This window comes from Haliotis rufescens, unplaced genomic scaffold (assembly GCF_023055435.1).
Source record: "Haliotis rufescens isolate VD_foot unplaced genomic scaffold, xgHalRufe1.0.p SCAF_28, whole genome shotgun sequence".
NCBI lineage: Eukaryota > Metazoa > Mollusca > Gastropoda > Lepetellida > Haliotidae > Haliotis > Haliotis rufescens.
The window spans coordinates 2,307,172-2,333,026 of NW_025963979.1; the positions used below are offsets into that span (position 1 = coordinate 2,307,172).

The following is a 25,855-nucleotide window of genomic DNA, read 5'->3' on the forward strand; positions in this document are numbered from 1 at the left end:
ATGAAATATAAATAAAATACAATCTATTATATACATGGTATACATTTATACACATTTACAACAATACAAATTCCTTCACATTAGTACCCAGTTAGATGTGAGACAGCATCAAGGTACTCGACTGCACAATTCTCCCAAGCAAGAAATCGTCTTTTGTACTGGTCAAGAGCATGTTCAAGTTGTCAATATTTCTTTTTCTTCACTTGGCGTGTACCACCTGCTCAGAGTGGAAGAACAGGGACTTCAACAAAAGATTGTTCTGACTTTAAAAAAGTCTATGATCTTGAAGAGAGAGAAACTTTGTGACTTTGTGTGCTGGCAATTTGGTACCTCCCCGTGACACTGTTGGTTCGAATCCTGAATGGGATTCAACCCCAAAAAGGAAGTGTTATCCAAAATATAACAATTATTACATTTGACCACTTTCTAAATGGCACTGTGTATTCATCACTAGATTTACAAATTCGGTTGCATTTGTGTACTGTATGCTGCATAATGTTTCAAACGCAGGGATTAAGATCACATGTGTATTTGTCTCGTAAAATAAGCCGGAAAAAGCAATCAGCTGTTCACACATTTACTCCCCAGTCTATTGGTGATTGAGTTTGAAAAATACTGGTATGGTCAACGTCATAACTGAAAAGAAACTAAAAGACAATGATAGGAAGACTGAAGACTTTGTATCTCTAACTGATGTTCGTTTCGGGGCGAGTTCATGGTGAGTTAATGTGATTTGCCAATCAGTCCATACACAAATTTGCTGAAATTATTGTAAACAATATTGAATGAGTGAGTGAGTGAGTTAAATTTTAACGTCACATCGGCAATATTTCAGCCATATCGTAATATTGAATGAAGTCTTGGATAAACGTAATGTAACGGATTACAACGTAAGTCCTGACACACAATGAACACTGTTCTAGCCAGATAGTGTACTAACAGGACTACCTTGTGTACTTAAGTACAGATTTGCTTCATACTTCTAGTTGATTTTTCACAACTGTTTATTTGGTTACATACTACTGTAGTTTGAACAACCAAAATAAACTTTAAAAAACACTGCCCACCCGACCACACTATATTTTCAAAAGCCATTGCTTGAACACCAATTCTTTTATATTTTAAGCATTACAAGCTGGGCCACACTGGGATCGTCCTTGAAGGCTTGTTAGGGAGTCATCCATACACTAGTGGGCCTCACATACTGCAAATGCAGAATGGTGACATGGTAGAGCTAGTCTTGACTTGGCAGAAGAGGTTTCTATAGTTGATCAGAGTGTTATGGTGGAGTTGCATGTTCTCAGACAACAGTGCCAGTGCATTCTGTATCTGTTTCTTAACTTGATACAAAATCTGTAGTTGGAGTTAACCAAGTACTGTCCTCCACGAATGTTTGGGATGTAGTGAGGCACTTGTGTATCTGCCATATTGTTATGCTTGACAATAGTCTATGACCATCATGCACTTAACCTCAGTTCAATCGAACATGCTTTCCATCAGTTTTGAATTTGTTTTAATTAATTTGCAATGTCATATTAAAACATGTCGATTTTATGTGACCCATGTCCCTTCTGCTCGTGGTGGAACGCATAAAACCCCATGTACCCTGAGTGACCCATGTCCCCCGAGTGACCCATATCCCCCGAGTGACCCAAATCCCCACCAGTGACCCATGTCCCCCAAGTATCCCATGTCCCCCAAGTAACCCATGTCCCCCGAGTGACCCATGTCCCCCGAGTGACCCATATCCCCCGAGTGACACAAATCCCCACCAGTGACCCATGTCCCCCGAGTGACCCATGTCCCCGGAGTGACCCATGTCCCCGGAGTTACCCATGTACCCTGAGTGACCCATGTACCCTGAGTGACCCATGTCCCCACCAGTGACCCATGTCCCCCGAGTGACCCATGTCCCCACCAGTGACCCATGTCCCCCGAGTGACCCATGTCCCCCAAGTAACCCATGTCCCCACCAGTGACCCATGTCCCCGGAGTGACTCATATCCCCCGAGTGACAGAAATCCCCACCAGTGACCCATGTCCCCCGAGTGACCCATGTCCCCGGAGTGACCCATGCCCCCACCAGTGACCCATGTCCCCGAGTGACCCATGTACCCGGAGTGACCCATGTACCCTGAGTGACCCATGTCCCCGAGTGACCCATGTCCCCACCAGTGACCCATGTCCCCGAGTGACCCATGTACCCGGATGACCCATGTACCCTGAGTGACCCATGTCCCCAGAGTGACCCATGTACCCCGAGTGACCCATGTCCCCACCAGTGACCCATGTTCCCACCAGTGACCCATGTCCCCCGAGTGACCTAAATCCCCACCAGTGACCCATGTCCCCCGAGTGACCTAAATCCCCACCAGTGACCCATGTCCCCTGAGTGACCCATGTCCCCACCAGTGACCCATGTCCCCCGAGTGAACCAAATCCCCACCAGTGACCCATGTCCCCCAAGTGACCCATGTCCCCCAAGTTACCCATGTCCCCACCAGTGACCCATGTCCCCGGAGTGACTCATATCCCTCGAGTGACACAAATCCCCACCAGTGACCCATGTCCCCCGAGTGACCCATGTACCCGGAGTGACCCAAATCCCCACCAGTGACCCATGTCCCCGGAGTGACCCATGTACCCTGAGTGACCCATGTCCCCAGAGTGACCCATGTACCCCGAGTGACGCATGTCCCCATCAGTGACCCATGTCCCCACCAGTGACCCATGTCCCCCGAGTGACCTAAATCCCCACCAGTGACCCATGTCCCCCGAGTGATCCATGTCCCCCAAGTAACCCATGTCCCCCGAGTGACCAATGTCCCTCGATTGACCCATGTCCCCACCAGTGACCCATGTCCCCACCAGTGACCCATGTCCCCGGAGTGACCCATGTCCCCGGAGTTACCCATGTACCCTGAGTGACCCATGTCCCCAGAGTGACCCATGTACCCCGAGTGACCCATGTCCCCACCAGTGACCCATGTCCCCGGAGTGACCCATGTCCCCCAAGTAACCCATGTCCCCACCAGTGACCCATGTCCCCGGAGTTACCCATGTACCCTGAGTGACCCATGTCCCCAGAGTGACCCATGTACCCTGAGTGACCCATGTCCCCAGAGTGACCCATGTACCCCGAGTGACCCATGTCCCCACCAGTGACCCATGTCCCCGGAGTGACTCATATCCCCCGAGTCACAGAAATCCCCACCAGTGACCCATGTCCCCCGAGTGACCCATGTACCCGGAGTGACCCATGCCCCCACCAGTGACCCATGTCCCCGAGTGACCCATGTACCCGGAGTGACCCATGTACCCTGAGTGACCCATGTCCCCAGAGTGACCCATGTACCCTGAGTGACCCATGTCCCCACCAGTGACCCATGTCCCCCGAGTGAACCAAATCCCCACCAGTGACCCATGTCCCCCAAGTGACCCATGTCCCCCAAGTTACCCATGTCCCCACCAGTGACCCATGTCCCCGGAGTGACTCATATCCTTCGAGTGACACAAATCCCCACCAGTGACCCATGTCCCCCGAGTGACCCATGTACCCGGAGTGACCCAAATCCCCACCAGTGACCCATGTCCCCGAGTGACCCATGTACCCGGAGTGACTCATGTACCCTGAGTGACCCATGTCCCCACCAGTGACCCATGTACCCCGAGTGACCTAAATCCCCACCAGTGACCCATGTCCCCCGAGTGACCCATGTCCCCCGAGTGACCCATGTCCCCCAAGTAACCCATGTCCCCCGATTGACCCATGTCCCCACCAGTGACCCATGTCCCCACCAGTGACCCATGTCCCCCGAGTGACCCATGTACCCTGAGTGACCCATGTACCCCAGAGTGACCCATGTCCCCTGTGTGACCCAAATGCCCACCAGTGACCCATGTCCCCCGAGTGACCCATGTACCCTGAGTGACCCATGTACCCCAGAGTGACCCATGTCCCCTGAGTGACCCATGTCCCCCGAGTGACCCAAATCCCCACCAGTGACCCAGGTCCCCCGAGTGACCCATGTACCCTGAGTGACCCATGTACCCCAGAGTGACTCATTTCCCCAGAGTGACCCATGTCCCCAGAGTGACTCATGTCCCCCGAGTGACCCATGTCCCCTGAGTGACCCATGTACCCCGAGTGACCCATGTACCCCGAGTGAACCATGTACCCCGAGTGACCCATGTACCCCGAGTGATCCATGTCCCTAGAGTGACTCATGTCCCCAGAGTGACCCATGTACCCCGGAGTGACCCATGTCCCCCGAGTGACCCATGTACCCAGAGTGACCCATGTACCCCGAGTGACCCATGTCCCCAGAGTGACCCATGTACCCCGAGTGACCCATGTCCCCAGAGTGACCTATGTACCCCGAGTGACCCACATACGACGAGTGACCCATCTCCCCCGAGTAACCCATGTCCCCCGAGTGACCCATGTCCCCATAGTGACCCATGTACCCCCGAGTGACCCATGTCCCCAGAGTGACCCATGTAACCCGAGTGACCCATGTCCCCTGAGCGACCCATGTCCCCAGAGTGACTCATGTTCCCAGAGTGACCCATGTACCCTGAGTGACCCATGTACCCCGAGTGACCCATGTACCCCGAGTGACCCATGTACCCCGAGTGACCCATGTACCCCGGAGTGACCCATGTCCCCTGAGTGACCCATGTACCCCGAGTGACCCATGTACCCCGAGTGACCCATGTCCCCCGAGTGACCCATGTCCCCCGAGTGACCCATGTCCCCCGAGTGACACATGTCCCCCGAGTGACACATGTCCCCAGAGTAACCCATGTCCCCCGAGTGACCCATGTCCCCCAGTGACCGATGTACCCCGAGTGACCCATGTCCCCCAAGTGACAACGTGTTGTTTATTTCTTATATGAGATATCAACATTATTGACCCAATGTCACTTAGTGTCAATAGTCTAATAAAGAAATTTCACTAACCTGCCACATCTCATCAAGTTGCTTACATTAACCCTCAGTAGTCCAGGCATATGCCAGCCAGTCTATGCTGTTACAGTTAGACAAACACACTACTCCAAACTTCCTTGTCAACTACAACAACACATGCATCTGTAGGTTAAAAAACACTGACTGACAATGACGTATCATTTCATCACGCCACCAATAACACATGCTAAAGTAGCTTTGATTGGTCAGCAACATCAGCACAAGGATGTCGCAAAACTTTCCCGATACAGTGGAGGCTACTGTTAGCCACTTGCAATAATTTCGAAGGTGTGAATCTTTCCAGATCCACATTATACATTCACCATAGAAACAAGACTTGCTGCAGGGAGGGAGGGCAAATTGATGACTATTAAAATGTTTATTAATCAGTTATTTATTTAAGCAACATATACTCACCTTCCTTAGTCTGCAGAGTCACTGCATTGCTCTCATAATCCAGTGGACGGATGACAATGTTTACATAATTGAACTGCCCCTGAAAGACAATACAAGGTGGTGAGCAAGTGAGTGTTGTGCTAGTGATGTGGGATACCACGTACTCAATATCAAACACACCTGTGGGAATCATGTAGTACAATATTAAACCTGTTCAAGTCCTATTCCTCTAGCTACATCAATAAGTAAGTTCTACACACTTCTGGCTGAATGATATCACTTCCAGGGTTTGTGAGCTTGACCTTCAAAGTCTACCAAACATCTGCTACAAAGATCACCTCAACATATACATGTCCTAGCCTGCTTGAATAGGAAAATTTGAACAAGAACAGTGTGCATCTGCTTGACAAAGTGGATATTCAACTGACAGGTGCAACCTAACAAACCCTTGTCATACACTGACTTTATGATTTCATGGAGAGCTTAAAACCCCTGAAGTGAAGCACTGAGTGAGTATGATTTTACGCCGCTTTCAGCACTATTCCAGCAATATCATGGTAGGAGACACCAGAAATGGGATTCACAAATTGTACCCATGTTGGGAATAGAACACAGGTTTTCGGCGTGACGAGGGAATGGTTTAACCACTGGGCTACACCACCGCCCCTAAAACCTCTTAACCCCCTGGATGCCACAGGGACATATTTGTCCCTCCTCTACAACCCTCACCCACACAAATACACTTCACAGTTTTGAATAAGGTGGGAAATTCCCTGTTCTGTGGTATCATCTACTGGCATTTGAGGCCAAGCAAAAGTACTGAAAATGACCTCTGATGTTGCCATGTTTTACACATTACTAAATCACCACTCACGGCGTTATTTACAGCATGTTTTGAAATCTAAATTTCGGATTTTTACTCGGAGAAATGAATTTCAAAAATAGCATATTAGTGATTACGGGTATCTGTCTTTTATGAATTCACCAATGATCATTCCAAAATGTCTCCCATAACCCTAGAATCGTTTAGAATGTTTTGGAAAATACGCAAACACGAACGCCGAAGTGAACTTTCCGCCATATTGGATAGTGTAATCACGTTTCAGGTACACCGGTAATGAGGCGCCTGTAACATCACGTATATTTCAAACTTATCTGCGATACACACATCCTTGAAATCCTCAGACATTTTAGAATCAAATGACCAATGGTCTTTGTCACCAATACAAAGTGGCTGGATGATATCAACCAAAATAAGTTAGGTGTGAAAACGAATGCTGTGCCTGAAAAACTGCACTTGTTTGAAATGTAAACAAAGCAAAATACAGATGTTACAGTGTAGCATTTTCTCCTATTTTGAGCTATCCGTTCGTCTATTCGTTCAAAATATTGGCTCAACATTTTCAGAATATGCATGGGAAGAGAATCGTAGGAAGAATTAGGGAATTTAAAATAGATACATTGTAATGATTTGATATTTTGAACAGAAATTGTCAAAGTTACCGTCCTGTGTGATGCCATGACTGGCGCAAAATCATGCACAACGACAACGGTATTTATCGGAATTTCTGACTATTTCCGTTTGTTTCAATGAAAATTATAACGACAAATAAAAGTATATAGATTGTCAGAATGTTTCTGATTAATGACATGTCATATGTCATTATGTTCATACGATCCCTGAATCAACGAAAGTCCCCTAGTAAAATCCTGCGTACTGAACAAATATATGTCCAATATTGGATATAATTTTGGTTGTTTTGAAATATTCTTTTGTGTATTTCATTACGTAAATTGATGCCAAACAGGTGCGTGTCTTGTCCAATTAAGATACACTATAAACTATCTAATTGTTAACATATTCAAGACATTATTTACTTGGTGAAAGCAGTCATTTTATGTTGTGTCGAAAAAGTGTCAAATTCCATTTTACACATCAAGATTTTCCATACCATGAACAAAAATTAAGGGAGATATATATTTATCAAAATACCAGTGTCGTCTTTCTCTGATGATATCAAAGGCATAAAACCAGCCATGACGTCAAATAGAATGGTGTTATTTTTTGGGTATTTCATTACATTTGATGATAAGGCTAGTGCTCCATTAATAATGATGTAACATTAGTCAAATTACACTTACACAATCAGGAGAATGTTGGAATCTAAGGACTAAGTTATAGGTGAGATAGGGCCATCCATTTCTCTATTACCTCTTTTTTATGATGCACGATTTCATTACATCTTATGGTTGTTTTTTTTATAACTAACATATACAGTTTCCTTATCAATATTTGTGTTGAAATAGTTTGGTGCCTCGTGAACAAAACACCACGAAAATATATTATCCTCACCCACAGCTTATTCTCACCAAGTGACCTGAGTTACAATAAACTAGTGCTAAGCATAGCAGAGTTATGCCCCCTTTTCTTTGTATGCGTGTAACCTCTCTGTCGCCTTTTGACGTCATAGAGAAAAATCAGTTTTCGTCATTCACGGCAAGCTATTTTTGGCATTGAATGTATGTCGTTATACATACACATATAACTCCATTTGATATATAGTTATGTAGTTCAGATATTAGGCAGTATTTTGTTCGTCACAGATTCCGTAAAGATTCTAAATAAAAAAAAATCGCCGCACAGTACTTTTATCGGTGACGATAAAAAGCGGAGAAATTTACTGTTTTTCAACAAAGAATAAATTCTCGGACAACACTTAGATGTGTATTTTTTTAAAACCAGTTTAATATTTGCAGTTAACTTTACACCATCAAATAGGAAATTTAATATTCTCCACATCTGCGTAATTTTATAGCCAGAGGTAGATCCAGTGCCGCATGAGCGCAATTCTCGCACAACCTTCACTTTTCCAATGTTAGAAAAATGTGCGTCAGAAAAAAACCTCGGCATCCAGAGGGTTAAATAAGACCTATCTGTACAAGGCTGTTGAAAGACCACAGGCTATTGTACACAAACCCATTCAACTAAATATGATGATCTGAAAAGAGGCCACATGTATGATCTAAAACACCCACATCACAATCATTGTCGTTCACTACAAATTCAACATATGCAAAGAAGTGACAGCTAGCCTCAGTCTCCAACTGACTTATAAAACTTAACCTACATCCATCTGTGCAGGTGACTTGGTTGATGATGCCATTGTATCCCAATTACAGAGATCGATACTCGTTATGTCAATCACTGGATTGTCTGGTCCAGCCTCTATTACTTACAGACTGCCATCATACACAGACAATCCATTGTGCATCCTAATGTAGTGTGTGTCATGCCAACTACCACAGGCCATACCTTGATGGTTCCCATCTTGTACTCTTCACCACTGTCATTGTACACGATCGTCACAAAGTCATTTCCAATGTGCAGTTTCTTAGCATTGCAGTTGGGATCAGACTCTCTGTTTGGCATTAAAGTAGCCACATGGAAAATAACTGAAAGGAACACAAATGTGGTGCTGGTAATAATGCCAGTTGTATGAGGTGTATATCATCCCTCCTGAGTACTCCAGCAATCAGTACCAACAAGCAGGGGCAAAAGCTGGGACAACAAAAAGGGACAACAGGCTGGGGCAACAAGCAGGAACCACAGGCTTGGGCAACAGGCTTGGGCAACAAGCAGGGGCAACAAGCAGTGGCAACAAACAGGGACAACAGGCTGGGGCAACAAGCAGGGACCACAGGCTTGGGCAACAGGCTTGGGCAACAAGCAGGGGCAACAAGCTGGGGCAACAAGCTGGGGCAACAATCAGGGGCAACAGGCTGGGGCAATAAGCAGTGGTAACAAGCAGGGGCAAAAGCTGGGACAACAAACAGGGACAACAGGCTGGGGCAAAAAGCAGGAACCACAGGCTTGGGCAACAGGCTTGGGCAACAAGCTGGGGCAACAAGCAGGGGCAACAGGCTGGGGCAACAAGCAGTGGCAACAGGCTGGGGCAACAAGCAGGGCCAACAAGCAGGGGCAACAGACTGGGGCAACAAGCAGGGACAACAGGCTGGTGCAACAAGCTGGGGCAACAAGCAGGGACAACAAGCATTGGCAACAAGCAGAGGCAACAAGCAGGGGCAACAAGCAGTGGCAACAAGCAGGGACAACAGGCTGGGGCAACAAGCTGGGGCAACAAGCAGGGACAACATGCATTGGCAACAAGCAGAGGCAACAAGCAGGGGCAACAAGCAGTGGCAACAAGCAGGGACAACAGGCTGGGGCAACACGCAGAGGCAACAAGCAGTTGCAACAAGCAGTGACAACAAGCAGGGACAACAAGCAGGGACAACAGACAAGGGCAACAAGCAGGGACAACAGGCTGGGGCAACAAGCACTGGCAACAAGCAGGGGCAACAAACAGGGACAACAGGCTGGGTCAACAAGCAGTGGCAACAAGCAGTGACAACAGGCAGGGTCAACAAGCAGTAGCAACAAGCAGGGGCAACAGGCTGGGGCAACAAGCTGGGGCAATAAGCAGTGGCAACAAGCAGGGACAACAGGCTGGGGCAACAAGCAGTGGCAACAAGCAGTGGCAACAAGCAGGGACAACAGGCTGGGGCAACAAGCAGGGACAACAGGCTGGGGCAACAAGCAGTGGCAACAGGCTGGGGCAACAAGCAGTAGCAACAAGCAGGGACAACAGGCTGGGGCAACAAGCAGGGACCACAGGCTTGGGCAACAGGCTGGGGCAACAAGCAGGGGCAACAAGCTGGGGCAACAATCAGGGGCAACAGGCTGGGGCACCAAGCGGTGGCAACAGGCTGGGGCAATAAGCAGTGGCAACAAGCAGGGGCAACAAGCTGGGGCAACAAGCAGTGGCAACAAGCAGGGACAACAAGCTGGGGCAACAAGCAGTGGCAACAAGCAGAGGCAACAAGCAGTGGCAACAAGCAGTGGCAACAAGCAGGGACAACAGGCTGGGGCAACAAGCAGGGGCAACAGGCTTGGACAACAGGCTGGGTGAACAAGCAGTGGCAACAAGCAGGGACAACAGGCTGGGGCAACAAGCACTGGCAACAAGCAGGGGCAACAAGCAGGGACAACAGGCTGGGTCAACAAGCAGTGGCAACAAGCAGGGACAACAGGCTGGGTCAACAAGCAGTGGCAACAAGCAGGGGCAACAGGCTGGGGCAACAAGCAGGGGCAATAAGCAGTGGCAACAAGCAGGGACAACAGGCTGGGGCAACAAGCAGTGGCAACAAGCAGGGACAACAGGCTGGGGCAACAGGCTGGGGCAACAAACAGGGACAACAGGCTGGGGCAACAAGCAGTGGCAACAGGCTGGGGCAACAAGCAGTGGCAACAAGCAGGGACAACAGGCTGGGGCAACAAGCAGGGGCAACAAGTAGGTGCAACAAGCAGGGGCAACAAGTAGGTGCAACAAGCAGTGGCAACAAGCTGGGGCAACAAGCTGGGGCAACAAGCAGGGGAACTTCAAAACATATGGGGTCACTCCATACTTTAGATTCTTCAGTGTTGCTTATTTAAGAAATAAACGACGAATGGGAGTTGTTTATCGTAAAACACTGCATGGTTTATTCTCCCTGCTGTGTTTTATTGTATTATTAACAACTCCCACTCATTGTTTATTTCTTATATGTGATATCAACATTATGTACGGCCTCTTTAAGGATGATGATAAAATATACAAGCTTTACAAATATTTACCCGTATCTACATAATGATGACTCCCTTAATAGAATTCGACCTCGGCAATGTCCATTAATGCACAGGAGGGTATTTCCCAGATACTCTCACAATCCTCATGTCGATTACCTGTACCTTTTCTCTCAACACCGATTGTCATATCTCTCCCGTTCATGACAACAATGTTTTATCGTGAAAAAAACACACACTTCATTCTACATTGTTCTTTGTGATATTGCATCGCTATCTTATGTATACATATATACACTTTTTTTTAACATGTTAGGAAATGTGTTGAAATATTGGTGTCCTAATCTTTAGTGTGGTTCACGAAAGGACAAAAGTTGCCCCAGAGATAATGTTCGAGGTGAGGAGATATAACATTTTCAAGTTTATTGCACTATTATAGTGACATGCATGTACATATGTGTGTGGCTTCTTGTCCAGACTTATGCAAGTTTAATAGTGCTAGATTATTACAGATATTCCACTCAGACACAACATACTAACAACGAGTCAACCAGTCCTTTTTTAATCCTCTTAATGTCAACTACCAGGCAGGGAAACAACAAGTACCAACTTTTGTATGATACAGCTGGTGGATCATATTCAGAGCATTAAACATGGAAACAGTGCCAATCAACCACCATGCACAACAGGGCTTCAGGTTGGCTAATTTTCTTGAACACTGACTGATAAAGATCCAAAATGTCTGAATGACTTTTGTTCATTCCAATTTTTGCAGTAATGCAGTTTCATGGTATCAATCAATCAATTGTCACCAGAGTGATCCAATTACCTTCTGACATATATCTAATGGCAAGTTTGTATTCAAAATGGAACTGACAAACAAGCATATAAATCATAAATATTTATTACATATAACAATGTAACAACATAAGGTTTTGCAACACTGTTTTCACAGAGAATACCTTTATTCTAAGGATTAACATGTCTTATTCTAAGGATAAACATGTCTTATTCTAAGGATAAACATGTCTTGAAATAAGTCAGAGGAAAAATCAATGTCCAATGTGCGTGTTACCTTGCATGGACTCATCCAGCCAGCTGTAGGCAAACCGGCCATCACTTCCGGTCAGTGCCAGACCTCCAACATATATGCGATCAGGGTCAATTTCCTGCAGGTGTATTAGCTCTCCAAGTCCTTGCACAAACCGTGCATAGCGTGGGGAACCAAACAGATTGCACAGGATCCCTTTCTCATCCGTCACCTGCAACACAAACCAGTACAGCAACAATAATGGCAACACACAAACCAGTGCAGCAGCAACAAATCAAACAGAGACGGACACAGCAACAACTAATCAAACACAGGCCAAAACAGCAACAACTAATAAAACATAGGCCAACACAGCAACACCTAATCAAACATAGGCCAACACAGCAACAACTAATCAAACATAGGCCAACACAGCAACAACTAATCAAACAAAGGCCAACACAGCAACAACAAATCAAACACAGGCCAACACAGCAACAACTTATCAAACACAGACCAGTGCAGCAACAACAAATCAAACACAGGCCAACACAGCAACAAATTATCAAACATAGGCCAACACAGCAACACCTAATCAAACATGGGCCAGTGCAGCAACAACTAATCAAACAAAGGCCAAACACAGACCAGTGCAGCAACAACAAATCAAATGCAGGCCAACACAGCAACAACTAATCAAACATGGGCCAACACAGCAACACCTAAATCAAACACAGACCAGTGCAGCAACAACAAATCAAACGCAGGCCAACACAGCAACAACTAATCAAACACCGACCAATGCAGCAACAACAAATCAAACACAGACCAGTGCAGCAACAACAAATCAAACGCAGGCCAACACAGCAACAACTAATCAAACACAGGCCAACACAGCAACATCTAATCAAACACAGACCAGTGCAGCAACAACTAATCAAACACAGACCAGTGCAGCAACAACAAATCAAACGCAGGCCAACACAGCAACAACTAATCAAACATGGGCCAACACAGCAACACCTAAATCAAACACAGACCAGTGCAGCAACAACAAATCAAACGCAGGCCAGTGCAGCAACAACAAATCAAACACAGACCAGTGCAGCAACAACAAATCAAACACAGACCAGTGCAGCAATAACAAATCAAACACAGACCAGTGCAGCAACAACTAATCAAACACAGACCAGTGCAGCAACAACAAATCAAACGCAGGCCAACACAGCAACAACTAATCAAACATGGGCCAACACAGCAACACCTAAATCAAACACAGACCAGTGCAGCAACAACAAATCAAACGCAGGCCAACTCAGCAACAACTAATCAAACACCGACCAATGGAGCAACAACAAATCAAACACAGACCAGTGCAGCAACAACAAATCAAACGCAGGCCAACACAGCAACAACTAATCAAACACAGACCAGTGCAGCAACAACTAATCAAACACAGACCAGTGCAGCAACAACAAATCAAACGCAGGCCAACACAGCAACAACTAATCAAACATGGGTCCAACACAGCAACACCTAAATCAAACACAGACCAGTGCAGCAACAACAAATCAAACGCAGGCCAACACAGCAACAACTAATCAAACACCGACCAATGCAGCAACAACAAATCAAACACAGACCAGTGCAGCAACAACTAATCAAACACAGACCAGTGCAGCAACAACAAATCAAACGCAGGCCAACACAGCAACAACTAATCAAACATGGGTCCAACACAGCAACACCTAAATCAAACACAGACCAGTGCAGCAACAACAAATCAAACGCAGGCCAACACAGCAACAACTAATCAAACACCGACCAATGCAGCAACAACAAATCAAACACCGACCAATGCAGCAACAACTAATCAAACGCAGGCCAACACAGCAACACCTAATCAAACATAGGCCAGTGCAGCAAAAACAAATCAAACGCAGGCCAACACAGCAACAACTAATCAAACACCGACCAATGCAGCAACAACAAATCAAACGCAGGCCAACACAGCAACAACTAATCAAGCAAAGACCAACACAGCAACACCTAATCAAACATAGGCCAGTGCAGACACAACAAATAAAAAGCAGGCCAACACAGCAACAACTAATCAAACACAGACCAGTGCAGCAACAACAAATCAAACGCAGGCCAACACAGCAACAACTAATCAAGCATGGGTCCAACACAGCAACACCTAAATCAAACACAGACCAGTGCAGCAACAACAAATCAAACGCAGGCCAACACAGCAACAACTAATCAAACACCGACCAATGCAGCAACAACAAATCAAACACAGACCAGTGCAGCAACAACAAATCAAACGCAGGCCAACACAGCAACAACTAATCAAACGCAGGCCAACACAGCAACACCTAATCAAACATAGGCCAGTGCAGCAAAAACAAATCAAACGCAGGCCAACACAGCAACAACTAATCAAACACCGACCAATGCAGCAACAACAAATCAAACGCAGGCCAACACAGCAACAACTAATCAAGCGCAGACCAACACAGCAACACCTAATCAAACATAGGCCAGTGCAGACACAACAAATAAAAAGCAGGCCAACACAGCAACAACAAATCAAACACAGGCCAACACAGCAACAACAAATCAAACACAGGCCAACACAGCAACAACAAATCAAACACAGACAAGTGCAGCAATAACAAATCAAACACAGACCAGTGCAGCGACAACAAATTAAACGCAGGCCAACACAGCAACAACTAATCAAACGCAGGCCAACACAGGAACAACTAATCAAACGCAGGCCAACACAGCAACAACAAATCAAACACAGACCAGTGCAGCAACAACAAATCAAACACAGACCAGTGCAGCAACAACAAATGAAACGCAGGCCAAAACAGCAACAACTTATCAAACACAGGCCAACACAGCAACAACAAATCAAACACAGACCAGACCTAATTTATTTCCTTGCATTCGGACAAGACAACATAAGGCAACCGATAAAATAAAATATTTATTGTTTTTGGGTTGATTGGGGATTCTCGTAGAGCCGGTAGCACCCTGTTTATTGACAAAATAGAACGGTACTGCTTTACCCCCATGGGTAATCTAACTAAGGGTGTGCTACGTGACAGAATTGAGATACGCCTTCAGTCGGCTGTAGTCTGACGCCCGACAACCGATACCCTGACGGGTATAACTTTCTACAGATGACAGTGTAGCTGGACAACGATACCCCGACGGGTATAAACTAGCTACATAAACTGTGTAGCCAACCGACAATACCCCGGCGGGTGTAGCCGACTGAAGGTGTATGCCCTACCAAAGCAACTGTGAATTGTTGAAGATAATTTTGGGGTAATACATGCCCAAAACGAAGTTATGAAATAACTGAGAATCCCCAAAATGATGAAACAGATATAACAAACAAAAGGGGTTATAATATATAAACATGGTTGACTGGAAGTGAAATGTAGCACATAGGGGGTGTACGGTCTGCACACCCTATCGTGACAAGTACAGGTCTTGCCAACACTAGAAAAGGTGTGTGAACATATCCATGAAAGTCTCTGCAGTCATTGTTCAATAACATAACATATGTCTCTGGCACACAATGCATCAGGAAACTAATAACCATGTGAGGTTACAACCGTGCCATGGCCAGCTGGGCTTGATGGATGCTCCGTTGTTCTGTGCGTATGTAGCGGTTGTAGCAGTCCGACGACCAACGTCCCAAGGTTTTGATCATATGATCTGGAATGCCTGCCGTTGCTGCAGTGGTGGCTGCACCAATTCTAAATGAATGTCCATTGTAATTTGTGTGGTCATACCCGGATCTGTGCAACACTAGTTTTAGATGGTCAATGAAAAATGTCCTGTCCATGGCTACACCATTAGGCATGAGGAACAGCGGATCTAAAGGATTTGACGTCCTCTGGTTGCGAAGAACAAGGTATTGCAGGAGGGTCCTAACTGGGCAGCATAACAGGGTCTCGTACAGCCTGTGTAAGGTGATGATGACGCCTTTCCGGAATGGATCTGTCTTCGAAGCCTTCAGACACACAAACGCTGTAGAAAGCTCATTGTTAAATAAAACGGAGTTGATAGACGAGTGTATTGTTGGATTATAAGCGTCACAGGTGAGTTCGCCACATCTCAAGAAAGCGAAAAAAGCCATACAACAGGCCGTCTTCATGAGTAGATCAATATATGGGTTAAACACACCTTGGTTTAGCTTGATGCACATATCTGAAAGAACTGTAATTGAGATTGGCAGTCTGGTCCTGGAGGAACTGCCCTGCAGCTTTTTGATAGCCTTGATGATTGTCTCGAGGCGAGTTGTTGAGCCATTGATCCAGGGGTTGGTCATATCGTACTTGAGGTACATGAACCTAATACCACACAAATATGTCTTGATGGTGGCATAACGCAGCTTCAGGGTGTAATGGCAGTAGGTCACAAAATACAGTAGGACATCTTCTGTGAGGTTGGGTAGATTCGCGAACGAACACACTATACCACAGGTCATCAAGAACCCCAGGAATACGTTGCATCCAGCCTGATAGACGGTGTGGGTCGATGAAGCTAGTGCGCTGTTCCATAGTTCGTCCAGATTCCTGTTTAGGGGTACAGTAGCTGCGACAAAGGAGGGCACTGAGTGGGGGTCTTGTCGGCGAAAGGGGCTAGATCCCTGAATCTCTCCATCTGCAACCGAGACAAGGCGTCAGCTATAGTGTTATCGACACCCGGTACATGAAGGGCAGAGAACACAAAGTTACAATTGATAGCTACGAAGGTGAGTCTACGCATAAATTGCATAATGGTGACACATTTTGATCTTCCCCTATTAATGATTTCAACAGTTGCTGTATTGTCACAATAAAATCTGATGGATTTCTTTCCCCACAGGTGACCCCAGAGCACTGCTGCATTGATGATAGGAAATAGTTCAAGCAATGCCATGGATTTGTCCTTTTGTAACAATGTAGATAATTCCTCTGACCAAGCTGCAGCGAACCACCGGCCTTGAAAATAACCTCCATAACCTACAGTACTGGAGGCGCCTGTGAATAGGCTAAAGTCTGGGGCACTGATAAGTTGGTCCATAAACATTGTGACTCCATTCCAATGTTGGAGAAAGAATCTCCACATTTTAAGGTCCTGTGAACACTGTTTGTTAAGAGAGACCATATGATGTAGTTCTTTGACTGAATGCGCTTTTCACAACAGGTAACTCATGAAGGACCTGCCCGGGCGAATAACTTGCATAGCATAGTTCATGTGTCCAAGGAGTACTAGGAGTTGTCTCTTGCACACTTTCTACTTCCCTTCGATGGAATCCATGACTTGAATCAGTCTATCAACTTTCTCGTAGGGAAGATGGGATTCCATTCTGATAGTGTCCAGGGTAATCCCTAGATAATCCATGCACTGGGAAGGACCTACGGTTTTCTTTGCCGACTGTGGAATGTTTAGGTCTTTGAAGAGTAGCATCAAAGCTGCCATAGTCTTTACACCTGTGTGTAGGCAGTTCTCGAAGCATATAAAATCATCCAGGAGATGTAGAATGTTGTGAATGCCATAGTGATAGGTTGCTACCCAGCAAACAGCCTGTGATAGGAGATCGAATATCTTGGGGCTAGATCGAGAGCCAAAAACTAACCTGGTGTAAAAGTAGTACTTGTCCTGCCAATAAATGCCATGGAGATGCCACAAATTTGGATGTATAGGGATTAACTTGAATGCATGAGTAATATCCGTTTTACACATGTAAGTGCCCTGGTCTAGGGCTTTGATGATGTTGATAGCATCGTCCACGCGCACATATGATAATGAATAGTCCTCCTTGTCAATGAGAGAGTTCAAACTGGGATTGTCTTGATCATTGTGCGGGGCTGATAAGTCAACTATTAGTCTGTTTTTCTTTGAGTACTTCCCTTGAACGACACCGACTGGGTTGATTCTGTAGCTTGGAAAGGGTGGGGGGTTGAAGGGTCCTATGACGTAGCCTTTCTGCACTTCACTGAGGATGAGATTGGTCTTGATTTCAGTGTCGTGTAGAGCTGAGCGCAGATTCTTGCATTGAATAGAATTAGACAGACAATACTGCACACCTGTGTGGAAACCTGAATCGAGGCCTGATATCAGTTGGTTAACAAACTGTTGATCTGGATGTTGTCGGAGCAGTTGTTGCAAGGTAGGCACGTTAATCGGTGAAGTAGTCGAATACAGTCACTGTTTCTTGCTTTTCCTGGCAGAAGACTGGAACGGCTTGTCCAAGACCTCCTCGCACTTATGACCCGGATGTGGCTTCCTGCATAGTGTACATACGTGTAGATACCTGCATGATGGATAGATGCACTTGCCCTCATTGAAGTTTTTACATAGTGCGCGTCCATTGTGGAATCTGATGGTTCTACCCATTGAATCAGCTTGAGGGCCGGTCCTTGTTGCCGTTGCTTGTGGACTGGTTCGTGCCAGATTGGGAGTCTTGTGCGAAGATGACGGTCTGCGGCTGCTGACTAGTGGACAGAAGTCTGTGCTGTGGTCGGACAAGAAGCACAGTTCACAGGCATTGACACGGTGCCCAGCTACCATAGTAAAATACAAGTGTTCATCATGTCGATCCCATGGTGGTAAATGATTGGTAAGTGCTAGAGCTGCTGCTGCTTTAGGTTAGAATGTTTTGTGGTATTGGTAGAAAAGTGTACCTCCAAACCTGGCATGCATTTCTACAATCAACTGTTGATACCGGTCCAAAGAGTCTTTTCGGCCTAGCCATTCCTGCACCATTATGTTCCTATACCGGGTGAATGCTACAATAAACTCTTGAATGGTCAAGACGTTTTGTAGTCTGTTGTCAGTAGAGGACTTTAGGTGGAGTTCATGGTTGCCCACCTCAATCACTCTCGGATGCGAAGAAATATCGTCTGGCATCAAGAGACATGCCAGATTCACATCTTTCCCTTCAATTATTTGTTTCCGAAGGGAAGCCGACACAACCTCGACATCCATCAAAGACGAATATGAACTGGTATTAGGTGAATTACCTTGGTATTGGGAAACATGTTCCGATGCTGGCAAAGCTGTATATAACGTGAAATTGCCAGTGGCTGGTCGACTGCCTCGCCCTGTTGTAGATGGCTGCGGTACGTTTGCCTGTAACTGTTGGAGTGTACTGGGGGGTGTATCAGATTGTCCAAGTGGTATGCTATTGCTTGCACTAGGCTGATTGTGCATGGGTAGGAAGGAGTTTGTGATGAGGTTCACAGAATCCTGCAGTTTTCGAACTGTCTGTGCCAGTGAATGGAAGTCCCTGTCAGGTTCGGATTCTGGCATCAGGGCAGCTATGTTTGTAACGGATGACTGTCCTCCGGTGTTGATAGGAGAGTTGACTGTTGAAGCGGGTCCACTAGTGTCCCTTCGGTAATCGACAACGGAATTGTCCACTTTCCTTGTCCCTGGGGAGGTCGCCTGTTTAGCTTCCATGTTCTCCATATAGAAACGAATGAGGTGCGGCAGTTTGCAATTCCCGGGCATTTTGGAAATGCCAAGATCCTGTTTTATACGCTTTTGTACTGTCGCTATCGTCCAATTGAGAGGATTCTCATCCGGCGCACTGGCTGGAACGACTCCCACATATCTATGGCGAGCGGCTCGATTTCTGTTGACAAAGTCGCCATCGTCTGCGCCATTCTTTGGATCGGCACCTGCGGTCTGCGATCTTGATCTGGTGGATCGTCGTCGACTGCCTCGGCTTGCCATGCTGAGCCACGTGCCTGTGATCAATGCAAGGTTACTTCCGAAGGCACGACTGTCTGTATGTCACACAAACGCGGCGATGTTGAAACATTGGACTTCGATGTCGGATAATGTTTGCACTTAAAATTACACGAGACACGATTAATGGCTGACTGGGTAAAACAAAGGGAAAAGTTGCGCATGCGCACGACCTATGTTTACCTGGCTAATACCAAAATAAGGATTGATAAACGAACCGTGGTTGAACTGCGCATGCATATTACATAGTTAAAAACTACCAATTACGGACTGATACACGGACTTTGATTATAATGGGGCATTAGGATAATTAAGTTCTGTCATACTAATAGGACTAATATTTTATAAACAGTGATTGCAGCCGCTGTGTATTCCCATAGTTTTAACCAAATAGGAATATATGAAAAGGAAAGTGATCATACTGTTGTGATGCGATGTAAGGTTATTTAAACCAGGTTGGAGATACGCGTATGAGGTATAAATTGTGTGCTATGTACATGAAGGGACCTTGCCCAACCAGAGGATGCCATAAAACTATACTAAAATATTTAAGTACTAATCAAACATGGGCCAGTGCAGCAACAACTAATCAAACACAGGCCAACACAGCAACCCCTAATCAAACATAGGCCAGTGCAGCAACAACAAATCAAACACAGACCAACACAGCAACACCTAATCAAACACAGACCAGTGCAGCAACAACTAATCAAACAGAGGCCAACACAGCTTCAACTTATCAAACACAGGCCAACACAGCAACAACTAGTCAAACACAGACCGGGTAGCAACAACAAATCAAACACAGGCCAACACAGCAACAACTAATCAAACACAGACCAACACAGCAACACCTAATCAAACACAGACCAACACAGCAACACCTAATCAAACATAGACCAAATGATTATTGGAATCAATTAGCACAAATTTAACTTGAAAGGTGTTTGCATTACAGAAGGAGCCCCATCCCCATCTGAATGCCATCAGATATATATAACATGTACCATTTAGACTTCAGCACATCAGCTGGGTGATGAACACAAAAGTATCTGTCTATTGCTACCTAAAGGGAAGGTCAAAAGCACTACTGGTTTGGGAAAACACATGACCAAAGCAGTACAACTTTGAAACAGAAAGTCAGATCCGATTATAGGTTTATAAGCTGGAATATATACAGCAGGCTGTCTAAGAAGTGTGGTGCTAGAAAATTCAGGAGGCTAAAGGTTATCAGAGGTAAACATGCCATAGACAAGACTGGCTTACCTGGTTTGGGCCAACATATATCACACCAATCTTGTGAGTTTCATATGGGTGAATGTGGTCCAACATCCGCAGAGCACGGTTTATAGTCTGAAGGATGAAATTAAAGCAATGTATGTGAGCACTTTATCATACAAAACTGGTTCCCGTAGGAGATATCATCGCTTGGGTGAGATAAAGTGATATCTGCATTGTAGATATCGCTTTTATAAATCACTGATTCCCCCCCCCCCCCCGGCATATTTTGATTTAAGAATGATATTGGGTGATAAATAAAATCTCACCCTTGTGTCTTTTGATATCAAATAAATCAACACTCATTGATATATTTGCTATATAAAAAAACGAGGGTGAGATTCTCTATTTATTGATAAAAGGACCAAAGACATTTTTTTTCCGACTATTCCTAAATGAGCAAATCTGCAGTAGAAAAGATTGCCCAAACTGAACTAATATAAATGAGGAAGACAAATGTAGAAAGTTTCATGTTGAACATACAATCTATTAAAAGAACTCAATACATTACAGTCATAAATATGGCGTCCATGTAAGGAAGAGAAATGCACCTGTCCTACTGGGCGAACTCACTTCAATCAGTGGCAGGGTATCTGATCCACTGAGCTTACATCAGTTTAGGGTAGGAGAACTGGGGTATCGATCCACTGAGCTTACATCAATTTAGGATGGGAAAGTATGGCTATCTGACCTGCTATGCCAGCTCACGTCAGTTTGAGGCATGAGAACTGGAGTATCTGATCTGCTGAGATGGGTTAGCTCAGTAGATCAGATACTCCAGTTCTCATCCAAGGTATCTGATCTTTTGGGCCAACTCACCTCAGTTTGGGGTTGGAGAACTGCGGCATCTGATCTACTGGAGTAAACCCATGTCAGTTTGAGGTAAGAGAACTGGGGTATCTGATATTTGGGGCCATCTCAGTTAGGGTATGAAAACATGGCTATCTGATCTGCTAGACCAACTCACCTCAGTTTGAGGAAGGAGAACTGGGGTGTCAGATCCACTGAAGAGTGGATGGTTGTGAAACAGCTGCAGAAATACAAAACTTGGACTAACACCTCCTCTGAATTCTTTGCTTCGGCCTCCCTTCGCCCCCTTCGGATCAGTGTCGTCCGACTGTCTGACATCCTGGGCAGGGGACATCACAGAAATTGTGTGGCCTCTCTTTTTGACAGGTTGTAAATCTGAAACCTCATCTTGCACAGATGAGTCGTGGGAACTGCTGCCTGCCTGCTGCTGCCACTGCAAAGGGAAGGAAGGCCACATGCCAGGTACACTACATACAACATGAACCAACCCGTAAAGCATCCACAGTTTCACATCTCATTGCAGCACATTACGGTAAAACAAATAAGACTCCAATAGTTACAGCCAAATCTTAGGTAATTACAATTACCATTGAAGTCATATTTCACTTGGACAAACCGATCTAAGTGTGACTATAAGATAGCTAGGATTTAAGATCTTGATCTACGTTAAGATTAAAACATAGCTGTCTGTAAAAGTGCAAAGCTGTCTGTTTATAGGTAGTGTGGAACCAGTTGTTATATGACCTCCCTCGATTGCATATTGCCTCATCTAAATGGATGTTCCAGTTATGAGAAGGAAAAGACAACCATGCTTATGGCATACAGTTGTTTCCTGCATTGATAATGTAGTGAATGAGGATTCTGCAATACCCTCCTAAAGGCGAAACTCATATTTACCAATAATAACACATTGACATAGCAAGGTTCTTGCAAAGGTGAAGCATTTTACAAAGGGAAACAACTCCTAACACGAGAATGAACAGAATTTTCTAATAGGTCAAGATCATTACATGCGGACACTTTGTTCTTTCCTTCCCATTTAACCAAAAGTTATTGCTTGTCACCACAAGGTCCTGGTGTGTCTCTACAGTACTGACACTCCAACTAGTTCAGGACATATATACTGGTGTGCCTCACCAGTACTGTAGACACACCAGTATATATGTCCTGAAGTAGTGGAAGTGTCAGTACTGTAGCCACACCAGTATATATGTCCTGAAGTAGTAGAAGTGTCAGTACTGTAGGCACACCAGTATATATGTCCTGAAGTAGTGGAAGTGTCAGTACTGTAGACACACCAGTATATATGTCCTGAAGTAGTGGAAGTGTCAGTACTGTAGACACACCAGTATATATGTCCTAAAGTAGTGGAAGTGTCAGTACTGTAGACACACCAGTATATATGTTCTGAAGTAGTGGAAGTGTCAGTACTGTAGACACACCAGTATATATGTCCTGAAGTAGTGGAAGTGTCAGTACCGTAGACACACCAGTATATATGTTCTGAAGTAGTGGAAGTGTCATTACTGTAGACACACCAGTATAAATGTCCTGAAGTAGTGGAAGTGTCAGTACCGTAGACACACCAGTATATATGTCCTGGAGTAGTGGAAGTATCAGTACTGTAGTATATGTCCTGGAGTAGTGGAAGTGTCAGTACTGTAGTCACACCAGTATATATGTCCTGAAGTAGTGGAAGTGTCAGTACTGTTGTAGACACACCAGTATATATGTCCTGAAGTAGTGGAAGTGTCAGTACTGTTGTAGACACACCAGTGTATATGTCCTGAAGTAGTGGAAGTGTCAGTACTGTAGACACACCAGTGTATATGTCCTGAAGTAGTGGAAGTGTCAGTACTGTAGACACACCAGTATATATGTCCTGGAGTAGTGGAAGTGTCAGTACTGTAGACACACCAGTATATATGTCCTGAAGTAGTGGAAGTGTCAGAACTGTAGAGAGTGAGTGAGTGAGTGAGTTGGGTTTAACGCCGCTTTTAACAGTATTCCAGTTATATCACGGCATGTCTTAATGTGGGAGGAAAACCCGAAGTGATGCAGGTCTAAGACATTTACCACTTCGGTGAAACCCACGAGCACGGGTATGGTGCTGACAAACCTAGAAACCGGGATTCGAACCCACAATCATAGGATTCTGGCGTGCCCAAGGGACGCAACTCTGCATAGCGAATCGCGGCGCCTTAGACGACTGGGCCAACTGTGCCCCCCATGTCCTGAAGTAGTGGAAGTATCAGTACTGTAGTCACACCAGTAAATATATACCACTTCCACTACTTCAAGACATATATACTGGTGTGTCTACGGTACTGACACTTCCACTACTTCAGGACATATATACTGGTGTGTCTACAGTACTGACACTTCCACTATTTCAGGACAATAATACTGGTGTGCCTACAGTACTGACACTTCCACAACTTCAGGACATATATACTGGTGTGTCTACGGTACTGACACTTCCACTACTTCAGGACATATATACTGGTGTCTCTACAGTACTGACACTTCCACTACTTCAGGACATATATACTGGTGTGTCTACAGTACTGACACTTCCACTACTTCAGGACATATATACTGGTGTGTCTACGGTACTGACACTTCCACTACTTCAGGACATATACACTGGTGTGTCTACGGTACTGACACTTCCACTACTTCAGGACATATATACTGGTGTGTCTACGGTACTGACACTTCCACTACTTCAGGACATTTATACTGGTGTGTCTACAGTACTGACACTTCCACTACTTCAGGACATATATACTGGTGTGTCTAGAGTACTGACACTTCCACTACTTCAGGACATATATACTGGTGTGACTACAGTACTGACACTTCCACTATTTCAGGACATATATACTGGTGTCTCTACAGTACTGACACTTCCACTATTTCAGGACAATAATACTGGTGTCTCTACAGTACTGACACTTCCACTACTTCAGGACATATATACTGGTGTCTCTACAGTACTGTTATTATCTCAACGAGGAGAGGATAATTATGTAAAGCTTCAGACGAATCAGAACTTCAATGAATTCTTCAAGCAAGCATATTCTTCAATGTCAACAAAACATTGATCATGCTAGACACCCACCTGTTGAGAGGAGTCCTGTCTTCTGGCTACACATTCCTCTAAGAGTTGTAGAGGAGTTGAGTCTGTTTGACAATCTCCCAGGCTGGTTCCTTCTGATGGTACACCACCTGCGTGGAGACCCTGCTCCTCACCTAGTCCTCCCACTGCATGGAGGGTTGAGGGTACCTCTGCCTTGTGCTCCAGCACTACCTCTGTGCCTTCCATGAGTCTGTCGTCAGTCAACTGGTCTGGGAAGCCGGACTCTTCACTGTAGGACCCAAACAAAGAAGGAGAGGAACTTGTCTTACGCAGCGAGTATGGTGACTGAAAGTGCATGTTTGTGTTGGCTCCCCCATCAGTGGAGGGGTCACTGCTGGTCACTGTGAGGCAATGGTCCAAAGAAGACACGCTTGCCTGGACTGCAACTGATTCTCCCTGAAAGGCCAAAAAACACAAGTACAAATACCAGCAGGTTACAGGTTCCATCATATACACTCATATATCTACTTTCTAAGGTCATTTCAACATCGTTAGCTCGTACAGTGATTTTCAGGTTCAGCATAATCCAGTCAGGTTAAGTGTCTGAATTCTGTGCAATTAATATCTAATTATGTCTTAATTTGGATGAGCTAAAAATGTTGTCACGAATTTAAAGGATTCTGAGAATAAGTCCCAACATGCAACTCTTACATTAACAGACTTATTTTACACCTCAGCAAAGCAAGACATTACCAAATCGGGGTTGAAATGATGGGAAAAAATTGGGGTCACCGTGATGGAAGATAGTATGGATCCTAGTGGTGGAACATAGTATGGATCCTAGTGATGGAAGACAGTATGGATCCTAGTGATGGAACATAGTATGGACCTAGCGATGGA

At 45.3% G+C, this 25,855-nt stretch overlaps 1 protein-coding gene across 5 annotated transcripts in view; it reads right to left on the reverse strand.

The window, feature by feature from the left end:
• Positions 1–25,855, reverse strand: part of LOC124123002 (tuberin-like) — a 253,029-nt gene that overhangs the window by 38,263 nt on the left and 188,911 nt on the right. For 4 of the 5 annotated variants that reach the window (XM_048402652.1, XM_048402651.1, XM_048402653.1 and 1 more), the window contains 6 exons: positions 24,998–25,411; positions 22,031–22,306; positions 21,052–21,138; positions 12,064–12,250; positions 8,679–8,818; positions 5,387–5,465 (listed from right to left, as the gene is read on the reverse strand). In XM_048402652.1, the coding sequence (XP_048258609.1) occupies positions 5,387–5,465; positions 8,679–8,818; positions 12,064–12,250; positions 21,052–21,138; positions 22,031–22,306; positions 24,998–25,411 (1,183 nt within the window). Of the gene's footprint in view, positions 1–4,963; positions 5,075–5,386; positions 5,466–8,678; positions 8,819–12,063; positions 12,251–21,051; positions 21,139–22,030; positions 22,307–24,997; positions 25,412–25,855 lie in introns of all 5 variants that reach the window. The other variant, XR_007222962.1, reaches the window with a different exon arrangement.